General features: G+C 37.7%; 1 protein-coding gene across 7 annotated transcripts in view; it reads left to right on the plus strand.

Moving 5' to 3' along the window:
• Positions 1 to 21,639, plus strand: part of Sol1 (CUB domain-containing protein Sol1) — a 659,765-nt gene that overhangs the window by 414,483 nt on the left and 223,643 nt on the right. For all 7 annotated transcript variants that reach the window (XM_087358459.1, XM_087358461.1, XM_087358462.1 and 4 more), the window contains one exon: positions 8,081 to 8,261. In XM_087358459.1, coding sequence (XP_087214585.1) covers positions 8,081 to 8,261 — 181 coding nt within the window. The remainder of the gene's footprint in view (positions 1 to 8,080; positions 8,262 to 21,639) is intronic.

The following is a 21,639-nucleotide window of genomic DNA, read 5'->3' on the forward strand; positions in this document are numbered from 1 at the left end:
ATAATTTATTATATATAATCTCTTTGATATTTGTCTAATTACCTACATACGAAACTTTGATTTTTTTAGGGTCAGATGTCTCCTTGAAACAGCTAATACAATTTCCTGCTGTCTACAAACGAAATCCATGCGTTTCAGAACATCAGTTGGTTTGACATTGAAACGTGAAATGGAGTTCAGACTACAAACACTAGAGATATTTTAGTTTATATTTTACATCTTAACTCTGTCCATGCTGGGCAACTCATGTTTGCAGTGCAGGAGGCTTTCTGCGCCCGATTATCGACCGGGCGATTGGTTCATATCTCCAGTCGGCAGTATTAATGGTATCAATTTAAAGGGGTCGTTAATCTACTCGTATTATACCATGACTTACTTTGCGGAAGTGAGTTGAAGATCTCTGGGGGTTATCGGGGCCTTCGCAAAGTGAAGGCGAGGCTTCTTATATGTATTATGTAAGTGAGAGTTTCCTTAGATTCCGCTAAATACGTTTTACTTTAAGATAACTACTAGTATAAATGTGAAGTTGTAAAAGGCATAATTTGTGGTTAGTTTTAAGTTTTAATTAAGGAAGTCACATTTCAGACTCGGCGAGCTATTTCGGTTTATATTTTTCCTTCTGAATCTCATAATTTAGGTAGGATTTGGGGTTCTCGCGTCGGTCCGGACTGCCAAAAATTTTCTTGGAGTATTAAAATATACGTAGCATTGTTCGTACGTTTCCTATTCACAAATGGCTCACAGACTTTTCTATTGCTGTTTTTTTTTAAATTTGCCTCAGCATAAGCAATGAAGGAAGTCCAACTTGATTATTCAGGCCAAATTTCTTTGTTGGGGGGAAGTGTAAGTACTGCACCAAAAAGAGTCCAGGAAGGTTGTTACCGAATATCACAATCGAATGCTTTCTGCACCTGATTTGTATTGTGCAGGTCTTGGTTTCAGATTTCGGTGCATAAACCGGATATCCTGACTGAGAACTTTCGTCGTCCTTTAGTCCTTGCAGGAAACTGCCGGGAAAGGACCTTAAATTAGGCCACGACCCTTCCTTCCACATCCTTTACATTTCATTATTCATTATCATCCTATCATTTGACGCTATAGTCTCTGCTACTGAAAAAAGCGTCTTTAAAATAAACTATAAATAAATTAATTTCTTTTCAGACGGGCGGACAAGTACTCAGCTTAACACCCAACAGTTTTATTCTTGATAACTTGAAAATTTTTACAAAATAGTTCCTTAAATGTACATTCCATTGTTATAATTCATGTCAGCCATGGAGTTTGGTCTGAAAGCCCTTAGATCTGAAACGCACGTTCAATTTATCATCGTCTTACGTGACGTACAAGGGGAGCGAATCCCGGAGGTGCGAGATGCTTGCGACTAAAACTCGTCACGAAGTTCCTTTGGTTCCTGCACCCCAGCGGAAGAGTGTACTTCCTGGAACATCCTCCTCCGTGTCGATGTGACAGAATTACAACGCTGTACTTCAAGTATCGAACAGCTTATACAAGGAACTCTGAAAATTATACATCGAAAATATTTGTAGGACAATTTCTTACATGTGCAGCATTACCGAGTTAAATAAGGAAGAGCCCAACGACTTTTATGGCAACTCTTCAGGCTTAACCGGTTTCAACTGATTTAATATGTTTTAGTTTAAAAGCAGGAAGCTGTCCGTCCAGTTTTGTTGGATAAGCAACCGATGACAAAAGCAGGCTGACTAAAATGGGTCTTGTATTCTCTGATGTGGTATGAAATTGAAGATTGCTGACTTCTGTGTTGTTGCGCCGTGAATAATCGCCCTGATGAAGGAGGAGGCATGACCTCTGAAACGTTGGTGGACATCTACCAGACTACACGGCGCAACAACACAGAATACAACAATCTTCAGACTCACCGCTGTAGAAACATCAAATCTTACATGGTATGGAACTCTTGCAATTAATGTACATTACAGATCCTATTTTTTTATTTCACACTCTAAAAATCGTCATGTCATATAAAACACACATAACTCCTCTCTTTCTATATCTGTAATATAACTGTCTTTATTGGCGTCGTTCTTATACTATATAACATGTACTCTTGTAGAATTTCATACACATTCGTCATGATTGAATGAAACACTCCTTTTGAAATTTCAACGGAAAGGTGGACTTGCTCTGACACACTGTTTACTCGTGGCAAAAAAATTGTTTGAGTAAAGAAAGCGTATTGGCAAGTGCATTTGTTCGTAAAATATTTAAAGGTATCAATGTTTGCTCGATGTTGGCCCGACTTTGCCTATTTCTGCTTATTTTATATTCTGAATTGTTGAACCAGTTTTTATGAAACGTTATGTTGAGGTTTGACACTAAAAGACGTCTGTCGAACTCAGCTGTGATCGTATCTGTCATATTTAATCTGTCTGACATGAAGCTCATTTCGACCATATCAGATTATTTTAACGGCTGATCGTACAGGCACATGACACTGAAGTATTGATCTCACTGTAAATGTAGGAATACAATGTATCGGCAGCGTTCTGCGAGTGTATTTAACGAAGTAAAATAACAAAGAAATTGTCCTCCTGAACAGTAGACATCTTGAAGTTTGAAGGTTTCTGACGATGGAGCTTTATAATGTGTAAAATTGTTGTTTTAGGCTTTGTTCATCGTCGGAGTTATTAAATTGTTAAATTAAAACGTTTCGAAAGCTGGATTATTCTTCTGTCAATATTTAGAAGGGAGAACAAGACAGAAAAGCTGTCTGTTGAGCCCTCTGGTTGATCTGTCCTATGACCTGGACCTAGGACAAAGTCAAAAATAACATTCTTGCTCAAAGTCAAGGATTTTACTTTCACCAGAAGAAAGTAACTCTCGCAGGAGCATTCGAAAGGAAAACAAGAGGTCTTAACATTTTTATCATCACAAATGTTTTGTACTGTTGTTCTAAAAGACTGCTTAATTATAACTGAGTCGGTCGTTTTAGAACCACACGAATTCACTTGTTTGAAGGAATTGAAATGTTATTACTGTAGCAATCACAGGGGCCAATGCTTCTTTTTCCACAAGATTACGTCAGTCCTGGCTTTTATTACGCGTTGACAGCCTGATATATAGGCTGTTTCTAGAAAAACGACAAGAATCCTGGACAAATTTTATTTTACCTTTGGTTTTGGATTCCATATTGACTATAAAAGAGGCCATTGAAATCCACAGATGTTTAAACAGTTCACATCAGCAGTAACAAAAGACAACCACCACAACCATTTATGTCATGGAACATTTTCATTATGGAGTTATGTAATATTATATGGGTTCTTGAAAAACAACACGGTTCCAATAATTACGTAACTTATAAATGTAAATAGCAAATATGTTAGTGAAGTACGATTGTATAAAAATTATATCAGAGCCACGGTGTGGGAAGTGTGGACCTCTGTTATAACGGCAAGTTTCTACCAGATACACGTCGCGATATCCCAAAAGACGTCCACCTTCACATTTGTTCTCTTTATCTTCGGGAATGCGATGTTTATTTGTTACAGTCGTTCCGAAATATTTGACCTTTACCACATTTTAAAAGGATTTATTAGCTTAACTTTATATAACGGCTTTGTCTTACAGTCTGGAAGCGAGACATAAATATTTATGAGATTTGAAGCTGTTGCATGGTGAGTATCAAATGATGGTTCCATCTTGTTACTCTGTGTGGTGTGGCGAAATTTATATCAGATTACACAGCAGACACCTTTATGAAAGTAAGCGTTTACTTAGTTTCCTGGCCAATTTATATGTGAAGGAACGCTCAGATGTGTTGATTACCAAAGTATGCATCTTGTATTGTAGAATATGCAGCGCGGTTGATGGTAATAGCGTGACTGGTAAAAATATTGTAATCTAGAATTCAAGTACAAAGACGTACGAAAATTTCCATACAACTGTATACTTTATGAGCGAAATGAATCGTGGAAATTACGCTTGCTGTAATGTAATGCGCCTATAGCGCCACACGAAAAATCACCTTAGGCAGGAATCGACTGTGCGACCGGTTGCCGGATGCCAGCAGTATTGTTATTCCATGACAACCACTCCCATGTAATCAGTCACGCTGTGTTATTCTCATTCTTCTAACGATTATGAATGCAGGAATAAATAATTACATTATTTAAACTTTGCCAAGAGCAAGTTATACCGAACGACGTGGTCGAGTGGTTACCACTAATACTACTTCATGTTGGGGAGGCCGCGGGTTCATATATTATCCGGGAGACCGGCTATCCTGACTGGACTTTTTTCGTAGTTTTCCTTAGTCCCTCCAGGGAAGTGCTGAGGTAGTATCCTAAATTAAAACACGGCTGTTTCCTTCCACATCCTTTCCTATTCATTATTCACTATGATCTTTACATTCGTCTCTATATAATCTGAGCTACAGAAAAAAATTTCGGTAAATAAACATAATTAATTTTCGTCGCTAAAATCTGTATTAATGTAACAACACATTTGAACGTATTCTAAATGGCACAGGTAAATGCATGCCTGAGGTACTATCAGTTCATAACGAGTTAAAACAATTAGATACGTCATTTCCATTGTGTTTAATTATAATTTGTGTTTATAATATATAGGCGAAATCAAGAGCAGCTGGAAATGATTTACCTGAGTAAAGAAACGTGCTGAAGGCCTTAATTTTTTCCACAAGAATATAACCACCAGAACCAATAACGCAAGCGTTTGTATGCAATGCGAGCAAGCAAATTGGTGTAAAAGTAATTAATGTAGGCAAGATTTCAGTTTTAAAAGCTAGGATTTGCTACATTCTATAAAGTTGTTTAATTATAAACTGACCTAAAATTAATTAAAGTACTTTGATTAGAAACAATTTAAGTGTCAACAAAGAACATAACCTGGTGAACATTAACAACAAGGGAACGAGGGTTAAGTTGCCTGTCTTCTGGATTACGCCGTGTAGTTTAGAAGAAACGTATCGACGTTTCAGAGGTGATTGTTGATTCCACCATCACGGCGATGGCCCTGATCACACTCGCCGTCGTGACAATCTGAAATCTCACCGTGACAGGCGCAACTTTCGGATACCCGTCTCTTTTCCAAAAATACCTCTGGGTTTAAATTTGACTTGTGACGCACTTGTACTCCCTACTCGCATATTTCTTCTTCTTTCCTAACTTTATCTTCTGAGCACGATGTTAACATTCACACAGCGTCTACCGGCGTCTTGTTCCCGCGACGCCTCTCCTTCCACCCGCTTGCCTCTCGCCCTTAGACGGAATTCTTCTCCTACAGATAGACAGTCCCGCACACTATTCCGGGGCCGGGACTCTGAAGGCTTCGTAGTGGGGGTGCGGTGGAGAAGTGTGGGTAGAGTAGATTTTTTAAAGGAATCGGAGTAGGAGAAGAATGGAGGTTACGTGAATCCATTAAGTAATCAGTCCAATCCCTGCACCTGGGTTTACATATTAAAAACGTTTCCTTCGCGTTCTTCCTCTCTTCTGCTACCTGTGAGACGGTGTTTGAATAAAGAGTACAGGCAAAACACGGACAAATAGTGCCTGTGTTCACAGCACGGAGGAAATAACAAGAACATTGCATTAGGCATCTGTAAAGAAACGCAATATCCTGTTTAATTTGTACTTTAATAATCCTTCGAAACGGTATTTAAAAGAAAATGAGCGGAAAACTAAACCACTTTTAATTAAAAGCTTAGGATAGGGAAATAAATTTAAATTAAAGCGGGAAGGAGACGTACTCAGAACCGAAAGCACTATCATCACCTTCGACCGTTCTAACGGAGCCAAGTTCGGGTCTTCTGCAGTTCTGTTAGTCACATCTTCCGTATTCGCAGTGGGACTCTGGGAACAGATTTCAGACACGAACGGAGATGTGGTTTCCATATAAATATCACTTGAAGGAGGTATCATTGGGTTGAAACTCGCTAATTGAAATGACGTCTAATTTAATCATGACTAGTGTCACGCACATATTTGTGTCCTAGCTGTGTAACGAGTATATTTACCATCTCGCGGTCCCTTTTAACCTCTTTATAAATATTTAAAGCGCAATGGTTACGGTGTATCCCACCCGCTTCAATAATCAATAACTCTTCATTTTTTATTCGTGGGCTTGTTTTGATTCTTATTTTAAACAGCGATTATTCCCCTAAATATTATTGACAGATATGCCTCATTTATGTTTGCGGTATATGACGTCAAAGTTTCACATAGATATGTTGTAATTGTTAACTTGCATTAATATTTTATAAATAAATTGTGGATATTATTACGACCTGTCTCCATACCAAATTTAAAATGTGTAGCTTCAATGGTTCGTTCGTTATCACCATGAGACAGAAAACTTTAAAAACTACTGATTTGAGCAAACACCAAGTTGTTATTATTTTTCAGAGTAAAAGTTATTAAAATTGAAAGATTTGGGTGGCACGGAATGACATGACTCTTGTAGCAAATTTCGTGAAAAATTGTTAAATAGTTCGAAAGTTGAAAGGAGGACGTACAGATACACAAACATGAACACATGCATAAACCATATTATGATCAGAGTTTTCTCAGAAAGGTAAAGTAGGTTGATAAATATTTATTACACTTATTTGCCTTACAGAAATAGTTTACAGCTTTGTCTCATCCATCGTTATCGTTAGGTGAAACATCAGGTTTTCTGCAAAGTTTTAGAGACTAATTTGATATTAATATATTTTCATACATAGAGGTACACACGTAATAACTAATAATTACATTCACTTAGACTTTATTCTTCGGCGTGTGACATCCTCTTCGATTACACGCTCCTCATATCCTATTAACTCACACTTTACTGCATAATTATGTTCCTTGCATGAAATATATATTCTTTCTTCTGGTATGTTTAATAGTTCATTAGTCTAAATCTGTTCCCTACGAAATCCTTTTGACATGTAATGTTGACAGCGAATTCACAGAAAACATGTCACGTAGTTTGTAATATTTTGGAAACACAAAGTTTCGAACATCCAGTAAATGAAAGACTAAACTTCTTGTGATAACATCGTATCCCAGCAAATTTTTTGATAGAACAGTCGGTTGGGACAGCTGCCCCTACATGGTTTGCGTATGTAGGGCACAGCAATGATCATCCCCCATAAAATAATGTTTTCAGAGGGTTTTAACAAACAGACAGTCGGTCGGTGTACGTTGCTCTGTAGATGCGCAATTTTTATTTGCTTTTCCTACAGCCATCACATACGATTATACCAGTATCATGTAACCTTGTCAAATAAAACGCTGAATATTTTACGCTTTCTATTTTGTGTTATGGATTAAATGTCCATGAACATGACCAGTCCATCTGTGACTAAAAAGCCCACAGAGATTCATAAATCATTATGAATTTCACATCGGCTAGTGTTATGGGAGCAATATTGTACGCTTGAAATGAATAACCATAAAAATTAGCTAATCTTATAATGCGGTGCAATTATTTTATATGATTTAGACCACAGCTTTTTCTGAAACCTCCGCATAGAAAATATTTATAAAGCCTCGAATTTGTTGAATCAGTGGACAATGTCGCTATTTTCTAGGTTGTTGCGCCGTGTAGTCTAGTAGACGTATACCGACGTTTCAGAGATGCTGCTCCCATTATCACGGCCCAGCGACCCAGAGGACCGTCATATTCACACTCGCAGCAGTGAGAACTTAAAATCTCAGAGTATTAAAGCGAATGTTAAAGAATGTGATACGACCTCGTGAAATGAGTTGTCTGTTCCCTTGAAAGACTAGTAATTTCTTGACCAGCTGAGCAACTAGGCGTATTTTCTTCTCGAACAGGACTGTGTTCCATGGAGTTAGCTAAATAGCATGTGTTAAATTTACAGCATGTATCAGAAGTTTCTATTTTGTCAACAGACTAGTTTCGCATGAAGAGTACAAATTGTCCGTTTTCCCCGATGTGTAGGCCTATTGAATTATTTTCCACAGGAGATTTAGGTCACTTGCTACCATGGCAGAGTAGACGTTGTCCTCCTGTGTTACGTCTGGTTAAGAGAGGTGATCGTATATGACAGCGGTGTGTGGCGTAATTGCAGGTTGCGAGTGTCTGGTGTTCTCGGCCACGTACGGCAAGCAGTACGGAGCATTCAGCAGTCCGGACTACCCTCACCCTTACCAAGACAACATCAGCTGCCTGCTCTACACGTTCATCGCTAGCCGAGACGAGATCATTGAGATCACATTCAAGGACTTCGACGTGCAGAAATCGCATCTAGAGTAAGTACAGAAGTTAACTTTTTTTTGACAAAACAGATGCATGTGTACTTAATACGAGTCCTCTCTCATAGAAAATGGTTCATGTTCGTTGCCAATAATTGAGGCGTGCGTTATTTTAAGTTGAGACTTCACAAATGTCCTCTTTTCTCCCTTGATCTTCACATAACACTCTTTTACGGCGTCACGATAAGTATAAATTCACATTTTGTTATTTTTCATAAAAAACTTGCATGCTAAGCTCTCTATATTTTCAAGTGTCTAATGGCGCTTCAGTATACAATGAAGTTACGTTTCTGAAAGTATTGTTTTGGGATTTTGGAAGACGAAACAAAAATAAATCCACATGATTCAAGTGTATGGATTTGGATGTCATCGTATTAACCCGACAGCGACACAACTTTAATTATCCCTACATGACAAATAGAGGGAACTTTCCTTGCTTCTCCATGAGATTTTTCTGCTTAAAATGGATAACCATCAATAAGAAGACTTGCCTCACTGAAGTTTATAATTAATTTTGGCTCATAAAAGCGAAAAACTTTTTAGTTTTAGAACTCAGTATTCTATGATTTGTCAGTATGGTCATAATTTACAGAAATGATCGCCTTATTAGTTGGCAATTATTAGCTAGTTCTGCCAAATGGTATATTAAAATTGTTCCCACTCAAGTAAAATTAGAGTAGGTCTATTTTATATCCTCCGGCTTAACTTGTGCTGATTAGGGTTATATTAGGTGACATACACAGCATTGATAAATCAGCTTTAAAAGCGATAATTAATTATTAAACCGATATATATTGCTCTGCAAATGATAACATTGTATAAAGGTTTTGTTAGCGTTTGAAATGCGTTCGGCCAGGCAGAAGAGCAGCATTTGTGCGTAAACTACCGCTGTGAAGTATTTTCTCGTATCAGTTACGCAGGTGAACGTATATTAAAGTTTTCACTTGAGTGCCGTTCTCTTCAGTTGTTCGTAATTTGATTTCGCTCACTCAGGTTTCATGATATTTGTACGTTTTATATGACACAGTACTCTTTCTCAATGAGATTGATCTTACAAGTTCGTCATATTAAATGTAACCCCTGGATCAGTTTTAATGGAGAGCTAGACAACTTCTCAACAGTGGATGATGTGGAAACACAAAAGTATCTAGTAGGATTTGAGGTTTTCACCGCGGTGAGTCTGAAGATAGCTGTATTCTGGGTTGTTGCGCCGTGCAGTCTGGTAGATGTCCACCAAAGTTTCAGAGGTCCATGCTGCCTCCATCATCAGGGCGATCAATTTATTAACTATTGTTAGGAGCGTGGTGGGAGATACCAGCAAATGGATGATGTAAATTGAAATAAATGGCACGAGATCAATAGTTATTACTTTTAATTAATTAATACTGTAGGGAATATGTGTAGAAGTAGGCTGAAGTCTATTTATGCAATTTATTTTTTGTGTTTATTCAAGTAAACCAGAAGAACAATTTATACAAATTTATTCGCAAGTATTTGGGGTAAGCTAAAAGAATTGTGTATGCCCTTATGTAGAGTGGTTGTTAAAATTGATAGTTCTAAATTAAAATTTAAATAATTTTGTGGCCCTTCGTATAGCTATAAAATACGGAATTGTACTTGCTTCGGGTTAAATACCCTCGTGTTGATTCTCGTAGATGATCACATTCTACGTTATAACAGCTGTGCAAGAATCCACGTTACTTCCCCACAAAGGTGACTAGCGTGAAATATCATCGGATGAAGTTTAAAGTGATTTGCTTGTTGGGAAACAAATTTGACTCACCTGTACAGAAGTTTGATGATATATTTCAGACATTTATAATGATATCCTCTAATTAGGTTTGGAGCTATGCAGACATTTTGAGTGTCAAAACAAGTTCTGTGTGAAGAGGTTAACGATGCACTATTCAGTGCGAAGGTTAGCTGTTTATGTGGTCCTCAGTAAGAAGGGCTTAAGGCAAACGTATTTTACATTGACTTAGGTCCTTCTTACAGAACGACAAAGATATAGCTCCATGTAAAATGGCAGGATGATTGTGAATAGTTGGCCGGTAGAGGTGTGAGAGGAAATGCCATGTAACTGTACTGAACTTCTGTGAGGAGTCACAGTCCGACCTTAAAGTGACATGGAATGGAGGGCCACTTATATGGTACAGCAGCTAGTTTGTAACCACGCCATGAACTACGTTTGCACATATATCAAAAGCTGTTTCTCCGTCTCCACATAAAAGGCTATAAAGCGACGAGTGGAGTGAGATGGGCCCAATTAAATTAATCACTTTCAGGAGCTAATTCGTTCTGAAGTGCATAGAAATTCTTCCTCGGTTGGAAATTCATTATGCAGCGTAAGTTCGAACCTAATGTCTGTATTTACGTACCACTATGGTAGCTGTATGAATGTCGAACTTGAGTAGAATGAACTGAGTCTGTGAGTAATGATTTGACTTGAATTTATCTGATAATAGTTTACCTCCACCTTCCCACCTGAAAGGGTTTGTTATATTAATATTAGACAAACTTATATTTTGGATGGTATTGTCTTCGCCTTCTCGGACCTTAACCTAATTTGACTTAAAATGTTATTTTGAAATTAAAACATCTTACCTGTTCACAGTAATAGTCTGTGTTTTCACTTAACGCTTATCATATGACATTCTCAATTCTGTCTGTGTTCCATGAAATGAAATCTAACATTAAATGACTGCTTTCATACCTTCGTCATCTGTTCCCTTTTTTCATTTTTGTTATCCCTTTCGTATATACACATCCTTTAGAACTACTACTAAAAGCTGCCTAATGGTACGTTGCGTTGCATTTAAAATAAAACATTCTGCTATCTGCCGTCATTGCAGAGAACTTGGTCAGTCGTGCATAAAACACACTCACAGTACATGAACATGTTTGCCAACGTCGCCCTGATGACGGAGGCAGTATGACCTCTGAAACGTTGGTAAACATCGACCAGACTACACAGTTCAACAACCCAGAAGACAGAAATCTTCTACATTAAAAATCATACCATTTCCGAACACCACTTTTCCATGGAATGATTTTCAGTCTGCAAATGTTTATAGTGATCAATGTTTTTATAATAACAATATTTTCAAATCGTCAACAAACAAGAGGCATTTGGAATTATGAATGGAGTCATATATGAAACAGGGGATTCCTGTATGGACTCCGTGCTTCACAAGGCACGAAAATTAAAGGGTTTCAGAAACACGAATCAAAGACTACCTTTTAGTCAGATAATAATAAAACAAATTTACGTAAATGATATGAAGTCCATAGAAAAATTTTGTTCAATTAATTTTCTTTATTAGATTGTTTTCCAACATCAAAGGGCATATGACAAAGAAACACGCATATGTGTGTATATATACATGTTAAACGAAACAAAATATAATAGAATTCATTAATGTGCTTGACAACAGCCAGACAAGGTCAATTACAACAAAGCACTAAAAAAGCAACAAAACAGAGATATTATAGAAGGATAGTAATAGCCTATCGCGGATGATGAATATAACACTAAAACACGGTTCGAGTGAACAACATTAAACCTACAAAAATTTAAAATAAAATTTTAATTACAAATAGCGTTAGAAACTATTCGTAAGCGAAACGTAATATATACCAAATCTTGTCTCTTTCCTTCAGTTTTTTTATAATCACAGGCTTACAATAATATCATGGTGTACGGTAACAATCTTATGCATAGTTTAAGGCCTATACTTTTAGCAGAAGAAATGCGTACCAGACAATTTTACAAATGAGTGCAGTAACGCCAACATTTAAACACTTGCTTGTAAAAATGGGAAATATACAGAGGCCAGTAATGTGTTCTGACTTACTTTATACATTTTATTGGCTCGTAGCCATTGCAACGAGCAGTGGGTATCTGTTTTTCCGTTAGTTAAGTATACAATTTGTGGTAGACTTATGATATAGAGTGAAGCATTTGACGTTAACTTCACGTCCAATGTTCTTCTCAAAACTTCTCATGTCCGGATGCTGTCTACGACCATGGAAACACGTATCGAGTGTGACTCTCTTGAGCTAGCCCCTGGCAACAGAGACACGTAGCCTGGCTGATGGCACAGTGGAGTTAGTTACCACAATCTCGCTGGACATGTCGGGTGATAGATCACGCTGGAGGTCTCCAGAGTGACACAGGCTGGCACAGTAGAGGACTTGGAACGTCCGAAGTACGAGTGCAACAGAGCCCCAATTAAACATGATGAACAGAAGATTCGTGGAAAAACCACGTACTGAAACATATCTGTTTGTGTGATTTACATATTTTGGACTATTACAATTTGTGAGCAGGCTATTTAGTATACATTGTGGCTGTTTAGCGTACTTTAGAAAGCGGACATAAACATTTCCTTTCCGAACGATTTTCGAGGAAATAACATACGCATTTTTGCTTTTGTTGTCAGCATTAGCATTATTGTTATCTTAGAATTATTTGTTGTAATTATTCCAAGTAATTATTATTATTAAAAGTAAATTTGCGTTATGTTACAGCAAATGTTTAATAGCATGTATGTCTATTAATATGAAAACGTTTTACGTACATTGAATTCATTAACACTCCATTTGACGTCAAGTTGCCCTTTTCTTATATTAATGTTTTAAAGGCAAAATTAGTTGCTGTTACATTTTGGATACTAAGTCTTCTCGTACCCATTAGTGTTTCCCAAAGTGTGGTAAGCGTACCGCCGGTAATACGCGAAGGCATTTCAAGGCGTATGCAGTAAAACTATGTTATTAGAAATTGCTCCAACTTTCTGTCTGTTGTTAGACGAACTATAAATTCATCAAAACTGATAAAGCGCATACGTTTGTGTACTTTCAAGCTTTTTCATGACCTAATCATGATTTGGTTCGACCACTTGCGGACTGGTACAAGAGGGAGAGGTGGTACAGCGATAAGGCTCAGTTCATGAAAGGGGCACGATGTCAGAATACTCACCATGTGCTTCATGACCGGTCCCTTGCCGATCTCAACGATCCATTTTTATTGTGCTTTAAAACAAATCCCAGGTTTTCAAAACCGCACTCTCGGTTCCTTTAGGTACAGTTGTGCTACAAGTTTAATATGCAGTGTGTCTTTCCGGCGGTAATTAAAATGCAATAAATAGGTTTCACAGTATTTCTGAACTGGTAAAATTAGAAAACTTTAAACACGACCCACAAAACAGGCTTCTAGAGAACATAATTTAACGAGTTTGTCATTAGTGTTGCTGTCGCTATTACGCATGGGTACGCTCTAACGTGAGTAAAGAACACCTCTTGGCCCGTGTATGTAGCGTCCTGGGAACTGCATTATTCCGGGATGTGTTACTGCCGGCAACGATGCTTGGTTTTCAAAAAGATATTATTTTGTATGTTTCCTGCTGAGAATTCTCGGTCTTTCGCTCTGAACGACAGATGACGCATAGGCGAGGTGCCTTCAACATGATGGATGACGCACTTCCGTTTGTGAAAAAGTCGAAGTGCTAAGTTGTCGCTTTTGTTTGTGAGCAGAAGCAAACGTCGAGATACATCCTACGGGCTACAGTCGTCCCATGTTTGATGGATGTAAAGTGGAACTGGAGCTCGGGAAAGGTCTAAAAGAAGGAACTGGTAGATTCTGAGTGATAATAGGTCGAAGGTCGAATTCTAAAGCCAATTTCATTTTATGAAGTGTGAAAAAAAAAATTGTTTAGTTGTAAATGTCTCGGCCACAACTTGGAAAAGTGTTTGCATTTTTCGTGTTTAATATTCTTACGCAGACACTGCCCCTTCGTAAGTAGGATTTCAGATTCTCACGGCGGCGTGTATGGAGATGGCTGTCTTCTGAGTTGTAGCACCGTGTAGTCCAGCTAAAGTTTACCATCGTTCTACTAGAATATAACCTGAGCCATTAAAATTTGGCATTATGAAACAATTATTCTCGTGTTAATAGCTTTTCTAAAGTAAATGTAGTAGATTATGACCGTATGTAGAATAAATGTCAGGTTCTGTATATTTTTGTACATGTTACGTGTGATTCTGTGGGTGTGGGTTCCCATTAATATGTTTGATTATTATTTTGTACTAATTACTCTTAGGCGTCTGGACATTTCATTCCAAAAGAAATAAATAGTTTTGCACAAATATGCCTTTTATTTTGTAAGAAGGCGACCTTTTGCAAGTTTTTCATCGTTTTACTTCTTAAATTTCTGTGAACCCTGGAAATCTGAGCATCCTCTTTAAATTTGGCGAATCTTGTCACCAGAATGTAGCACTATCATTTCTGTCGAGTGTTGAAGTTCTCTTTTACTGGGCTCGTAGCAACATATGCAGTTAACATGCATATTTCTTGTTTAATTTTTCTCTTCTGTTACATGTCTTATAATGTTTTTCATCACTTATGCAAGGGAACTTAATATTAATGCGCATGGTAATAAAATTCATATTATTATTCATAAATTGTGAAAATAGAAACATATTAGGTGCATGAAATTTTAACTTTGATGTTGCGTTGGGTTCTACGGTAGAGTATCTGCTTTGAGATTCCCAACTGTGTGGTTGCTTCTTCTCCCCGGGCCATTGTGCTGCCCCATGCATAGAATTATCCATGCAGTTAGGAAAGGGCTCTGTGCACCGTTAAGTTGAAGCCACATGGAACAAGTCGAAATATGGTCAGAAAATAGTAGTGACGCTCCACAGAGGTGACGGGGGGCCTGTGTCCGGCTGACTGTTGACACAGATTTCAATTTATTGAAGTGAGTTTTAAGCCCTCAAGTGATAACTCAAGTACACGATTCTTATCTGTACACGGATGTTATTCCTGTTTATTTAAGTCCTTATATGCAAATTCTGAGGTGGTGACTTACAGCTTGAGATCTAGAGATCTCGTTTTTCGGTGAGAATTTTCTTAGCGAGATATGACTGACGTTTTGTGTGAGCAATTTCACACACGCATGGCTCGTAACTGTTGTAGACGCGGTAACGAACGTGACTAACAACAGCTAAGAACATATCGTTATGAAAATTTCATTAATTTTACCCATTAAGTTTTGAGTGAATCTGCATATTTTAAATTAACTGTACATTCAGGGCTCTCAATGGTGGGACTAAACTGGGTTACGGTAGAAGGAGCCTGTAGTCGGCGTTAAGTTTGAATGAGATGCAGTCCTATTGTGGTATTCTGTAATAATAATTTTGCAAAACGACAAGTTTAAAGTGAAGTTTTGTGTGACGAGTGCATTAAGAAGTCGTCCTTCAGCTAAGCGCATCTTTGCTGCAAATTACGTATGTTTGGATATTTTTAGTGAAAACACGGTCTCATTTGATTACACCTGTATTCGAAGAAGTGTCACGATTGATTACACATACGAGTGTTTATTTGAGTTTATACTTTTAATTTCTTTCTGTTTGTTTTTTGTATTTATTTTATCGTATTATGCTGATTCTGCAATTGGCTTATGTAGCTGTGGAGTTAACATTTCAGTTGCAGTAGTAGTAGCAGTAATATCTTCATCATCGTTAGGCGTGCATCTCAAAACCACGTCGCCTACTTCACTTTACACTGAAGTGACAAAATTACGCCATTACTGAAAATTTCTCGTTAAAATTTTAATATACTTTAATGTATAAGAGCGCCATGCTCATATTTTCTGCAGCTAAAGTAAGTTCAGGCAACTGAGTTTAAAATATTTATATACGCTGGGACTATTCTTGAGTCCTTGTTGCGTTCGTTTGCATGAAAACTCCCGCATGTTTCAGTTGTAGCGCAGTTCACAAAATTAATCTTATTTTCCTGCTTCAAAATGAGCGCGTTACAGGGACGGCCCGAAATGGCAAAGAGCGTGATTCTGGAGTGTACAGTAGAATTTGGAAATTTTTCTGGTGTTCAAAGCAGCAGTCATTTCGCTGCAACTGTAAAGGTCGCGTACTTGGCGAAATTTGTACTTCACTGAACCGTGGTGATTTGTGATGAGTGTTCGGTGGCACGGAGAAACTCCATAAAATGTTCAGGGCAGCGAACACATTATTAGCACAGTTTTTAAGGCAACAGATTTGGTTGAGCATTTTTCTCCCTTTTGACATGGAGGAGGAACAGGTTGACCATAAAGAAGTGGAATCAACAATTTCAAACTTATTTTTACCAGTATCTATTAATATCACTCGCTTTTCATAATATCTCACGAAATTCTTGTATAAATGTCTAGCTAGAATTTCGGTTTCACTTCATGGAATACGTTACATATCAAAGGTTTACCTGTGAATTACGTGTTAGTTATGATGATTTATTTTGCATTTGTTGTGTTGATATTATCGGGTGTTCATAAGAGTATTAAAAGCTCTGGTAGTTAAGCTGTATGATTACGGTTTTCATGATCATTCGGAAAGCATGTTTAGACTTATCTGCAGAACCTTTTACAACTTCACGTATGAAAGACCAGTTGTTATGATTATTCAATGCAGAGTAGAAACACAGGATCTAGAAATATGCATATTCTTATTATCAAATAGCCCTGAACGACTTAGTCTCTGTGTTCATGAGGTCTCAAATTTGAATCCCCGCTCGGAAGATCTATTTTTGGTATGAAGGTGTCTTCTTGGATATGATCGCCCTAATGATGAAGGTAGCGAGCACCTCTGAAACGTCGGTATACATCTATCAGACTAAGGTCTGAAGATTTCTTACGGTGTTGCGCTGTTGCATGTAAAGCTACTCTTTCTTAATTTGTCCACCGTCAGAATTGTAAAACTACGTTTGGGGAGCTGAATTATGCTTCCGTCTTCAGGAATAAAAGGGAGGAATGGGGGACAGAAAGCCTATAAATGAGTTTATAGTAACTAATAACAAATTTAAAACTAATTTCGCGTGGTTGAAAGTTCTCTCGGGCTTGATGAGGCCCGCGGGCCTCCACTTTGACCACACCGGTTTACAGTATTTTAATAATTATTCTGCTGAATCGCAGACATATTTTCTTGTTTTTGAGCTGAGGAAGTTACATATTTAAAAATGTTGAAAATGAGACAGAGTAAATATTGAAACAATTTGGAAGCAAAGAGGGAGGATTAGATGTTGAAATTCGGTATCACTGCCTGCAAGGAACAAATGCGAATGCTGGTAGGAATGACAGGGAGTAATGGAGCGGGACTGTGAAAGGCCTCATCGCCGTGGGTGGTGGAACTGCGTAGGAAAGCTGTCGTACTGGTTTTAATGACTAAGAGGAAGCGGAAACCAAGGAAATATACGTGTACCTTAAATGTAATAATTATTTACCTTTTCTCTTCTTAATTTCGAATATCGAGAGACTGGTAAATATTGCCACACTGGCATGATTTAATTCTGTATCTCTTGCTGTAATTTTTGGTTTTTAGTTTATCTGAACATGTTCCAACGAATGTGTTTATTTATACAATATAAATTATAAAGATGGTTGTCTTCTGGGTTGTTGGCCTAATAATGGAAGCAGCAAGGGCCTCTGAAACGTCGATAAACCTGCCAGATTACACGGCGCAACATCTAAAAAGACAGCCATCTTCATACTCGCCGCCGTGAGACCCCGAAATCTTACCCAGTCATATGTAATTTAGATTCGTGAAATCTATTTCTTTTTCACATCTTTCCGATGCTTTCACTTTCGATAGATTCTGAACTTAGAGGGGTTTTTTTCAGTTCGTCTATTGAAATGTCGATGATATTTGTACTTCATCGGTGACATGGAACACAATCTTTAGTTCTTCGTCTGGGGATTTACGTACTACACTCCCGCTTCAAAGTAAAGACACTTTTGATCCGTCCATCTTTTCCAAGACATTTCCAGGTCTCTTGTCTTCACGGTTTGTACTCCGAAGTCTGCTGACGTCCGTTCAGTTATGTATGGTAGTTCCCAATTTCTTGAATCGTATTATATTTCCCGAGCTGTCGAATGATTGCAATCTTAAAATTGTTCGTATCGCTCCATCGAATGGACTTGGAAATGTTATTTGTACCGCTCACTGCTTTCGCAACGCCCAGCACTCACTGTCATGCATTGTGCTTGTTGGCTAACCACATAATAAAATATCAATAATATGCCCTTCCTCATTTGTTTTTCTCGAAAGTTCCTTGTTAATATTTCATTTTTCTACTAAAATGTACTAAAGTTGTTAAATATCATTTTATTCCTATCAGCAAATAATATGTAGGATATTATTTGTTTGTCTATTTATTACGTAAATTTTTAAGTTTTGCCCATAATCGCTTTTGTAATTCTCCTTACACAATATTATTTCTTTGGAAGGCATTGATCTCGGTTGTCGACATTTTCTTAAGTTATGTATGGTTTCTGAGACACACTTTACATTCGCAGACAGTTTAAGGGCGGTATTCACCCTCATGACTCCTCTGTAATATGCGCTTAACATCTTCAGTGTCTTCCCATGAATATTAATGATCAGAACAGTTTTTAGTTTCTCTGGTTTCACTTTCCCTATTATAATTAAATAATTGGAACAACCTGTTCTTTAATTTTGACCCACCAAGCACCATTAATTACATATTCTTGTACTATATTCTTATTCTTTCTTGTTCTTCTTCTTCTTCTTCAGTAACTTATATAACCATCTGAAATTTGCTTTGAAGGTACAGTCAGTTCTCACTTCATGTTTTGATGATTTTTAAACCAAACACTTACTCCTGTTGTATCTATCTTGTACAGAATGGTGCAAATGTCAGGACACAGGCTGCGAGGTTGTATCAACGTAGAAATCGACCTTTCTGAATAATTACAATGAAAGAGTGGTTCCAAAAATATTAGTAAGGGCAGACATGGAAGGTAAATAAATTAAATACAAAATCTTAAGGAAAAACATATTTATATGTGTTTTCATTTCAAGAGCGTCCTGACTTTGAAACTCTCTGTAGGTCTAATGAAAGATTCTCGGGTTACAAGCCGCGTCAGGTGGCTGAGTGGTGAATGAACCATTTCTTCCGCCAACGTTTCGAGAACCATCTCTGCTCTCATCCTCAGGGCAGCTGCGTGACAAAACTGGTCCTGTGTAGCTCGCTCGCCGATGACGGAGGCAGTATGACCTCTGAAACTGGTAAACATCGACCAGACTAAACAACGCAACAACCGAGAAGACAGAAATCTTCATACTCACCATCGCCCTGATGACGGAGGCAGTATGACCTCTGAAACGTCGGTAAACATCGACCAGACTACACAGCGCAACAACAGACAGAAATCTTCATACTCACCATCGCCCTGATGACGGAGGCAGTATGACCTCTGAAACGTTGGTAAACATCGACCAGACTACACAGCGCAACAACCCAGAAGACAGAAATCTTCATATTAAAATATTTAAAAATAACCGTCAATCACAATAAAATTAAAAGATTAAAATATCGAGTACTCGATAGGGAACGTAATATGATATTTTAATCTTTTAATCTTTTAATTTTATTGTGATTGACGGTTATTTTTAAATATTTTAATACTATTAATTCACAATATGACGCATCTACAATACCTTAGAAATCTTCATACTCCCCGCTGTGAAAACCTCAAATCTTACATGAGGAACATGTCTGAAGATTGACGCAGTATGTTGCTTCGAAAATGTATCTACCTAGAAGATCAACATCGACATCATTGCCCATAGAATCTCAAATATCCCTTCCAATTCATTATTCACCATCGTCATAAGCTCAGCTATTGGCAGCATCTTTAATAAAAAATAGCATCAACGTAGAATAATGTAAGTGATTCGCTACTTTATTACACTGTACTTTTTACGACTTTTTGAAGTACAGTTTTTCGTTTCTGCATGAGGATGCAAACCCATTCTTCTTTCCCCTTACCCCATTTTACGAGTTCCGATGTTATTGCACGAACCGTTCAAACCATCTCATTTGTGATCTTCTTGTGTGTGTGTGTGTGTTCGCGTATAGTTCGAGAATGGGTACACCGGTTTGCACCAAAATTGGCACAAAGCCAGGAAGAGAGTTAAGGAAGGTTAAGACTTGGAAAACGTGTCCTGGGTTCGAAATCCTTTGATGGTGTTTCCCATAACTTTGTGATCAACATTGGAAGAGCGTCGCCGGGATAGAAGTTTAATGAATTATTCTCAATCTACCAGCCGTGAACTATCTTCGTCTTCATCCTCCGGGTCCCTGAGGACGAGGACGAAGATGGTTCTCGAAACGTTGGCATTTTCTCCATTAAACGACTTTACATGGCTGGTAGCCCGAGAAGAATTCATTATACTTAGTCGCCGCGAGAGCTTCAGATCGTACGAGACAGAAGTTGTTTCGACGAGGGGATTACGGGAAGAAAGGCAACAACTTCGAGAAATTTCTGGGTTCGGGTCTCTGTGAAGGTTATATCTGTAGCTCGAAAACTGAGCACGACAGAAGAACGGCATAAAGGACATAATTGTTTGCTTCGGAGAGGAAAAGGCCAGAAACCCATAAACTGTCCTAGGTTGGAGTCTCGGTAAAATGTTCGGTTTTAGAAAGCAACATGACGATTATTTTTATTTGATGTTGAATCATACTTTTCGAATGATCAGGCCTATGGCAAGCTTTCAGGCAATATAGATTGATAAAAATTGTAAGCATTTCTCGAATTTTATCGCATTAACACTGTAGGCATTCTGCCTGCCTGTATTGTGAATGGGGCCTGTTTTCGTGAGGAGGGGATACGAGAAATAAAACCATCAAAATATTGTTAGGCATCATAGGAACGCGATGCTTCGATAATAGTAGTGATGGATAATGAATTCTCTGTGTTCATAACGGAGCTAAAAGGGATTGTCAACTCTATACGATATTAATAACCTAATCCTTTTAGACTCGATTAAACCGATTACAGGTTAACTTCTGTTTTGCTGTTAATGCGGGTTGTAATTTAGTAAATGCATTACAAGGGCTGTAGAAGATCTCGGTCGTTGAAATATAGAGTGTTCTGTAAAATAGTAATAACTTAATACCATAGTGAAGAGACGTTACTTTAATGTATGGGTAAAAGACAGAAAATTTTCTTATAGCCACTTTTACATCAGTGCATAAAAATCGGTCACACTCAGAAAACCTTAGATTTCTTTCTTATTTGTACCATTAGTATTTATTTCTGTAACATATAAATAATACATCGAACACAGTTATCAATTTTTATAATTTTTTTTTCAAATTTATTGCGCTAACTGTTCTTACGTACGATAACTCATTTTCAATCAATGTAACTGTAACCCTATATTAGTCTGATTTGGTTTCAGTCGCATCTCCCGACTTATGGTAATACAGAAGACGTCCTTGAGTACTATATGACGTTCGTATCCTTCCTCTGCATGTTACCTGACATTTACTTCCTTTAAAAAGAATCGGCTAGTAGATTGTCTT

This window comes from Zootermopsis nevadensis, unplaced genomic scaffold (assembly GCF_977971745.1).
Source record: "Zootermopsis nevadensis isolate Lab colony 2312 unplaced genomic scaffold, Znev_1.0 Znev_ptg000030l, whole genome shotgun sequence".
Lineage (NCBI taxonomy): Eukaryota > Metazoa > Arthropoda > Insecta > Blattodea > Termopsidae > Zootermopsis > Zootermopsis nevadensis.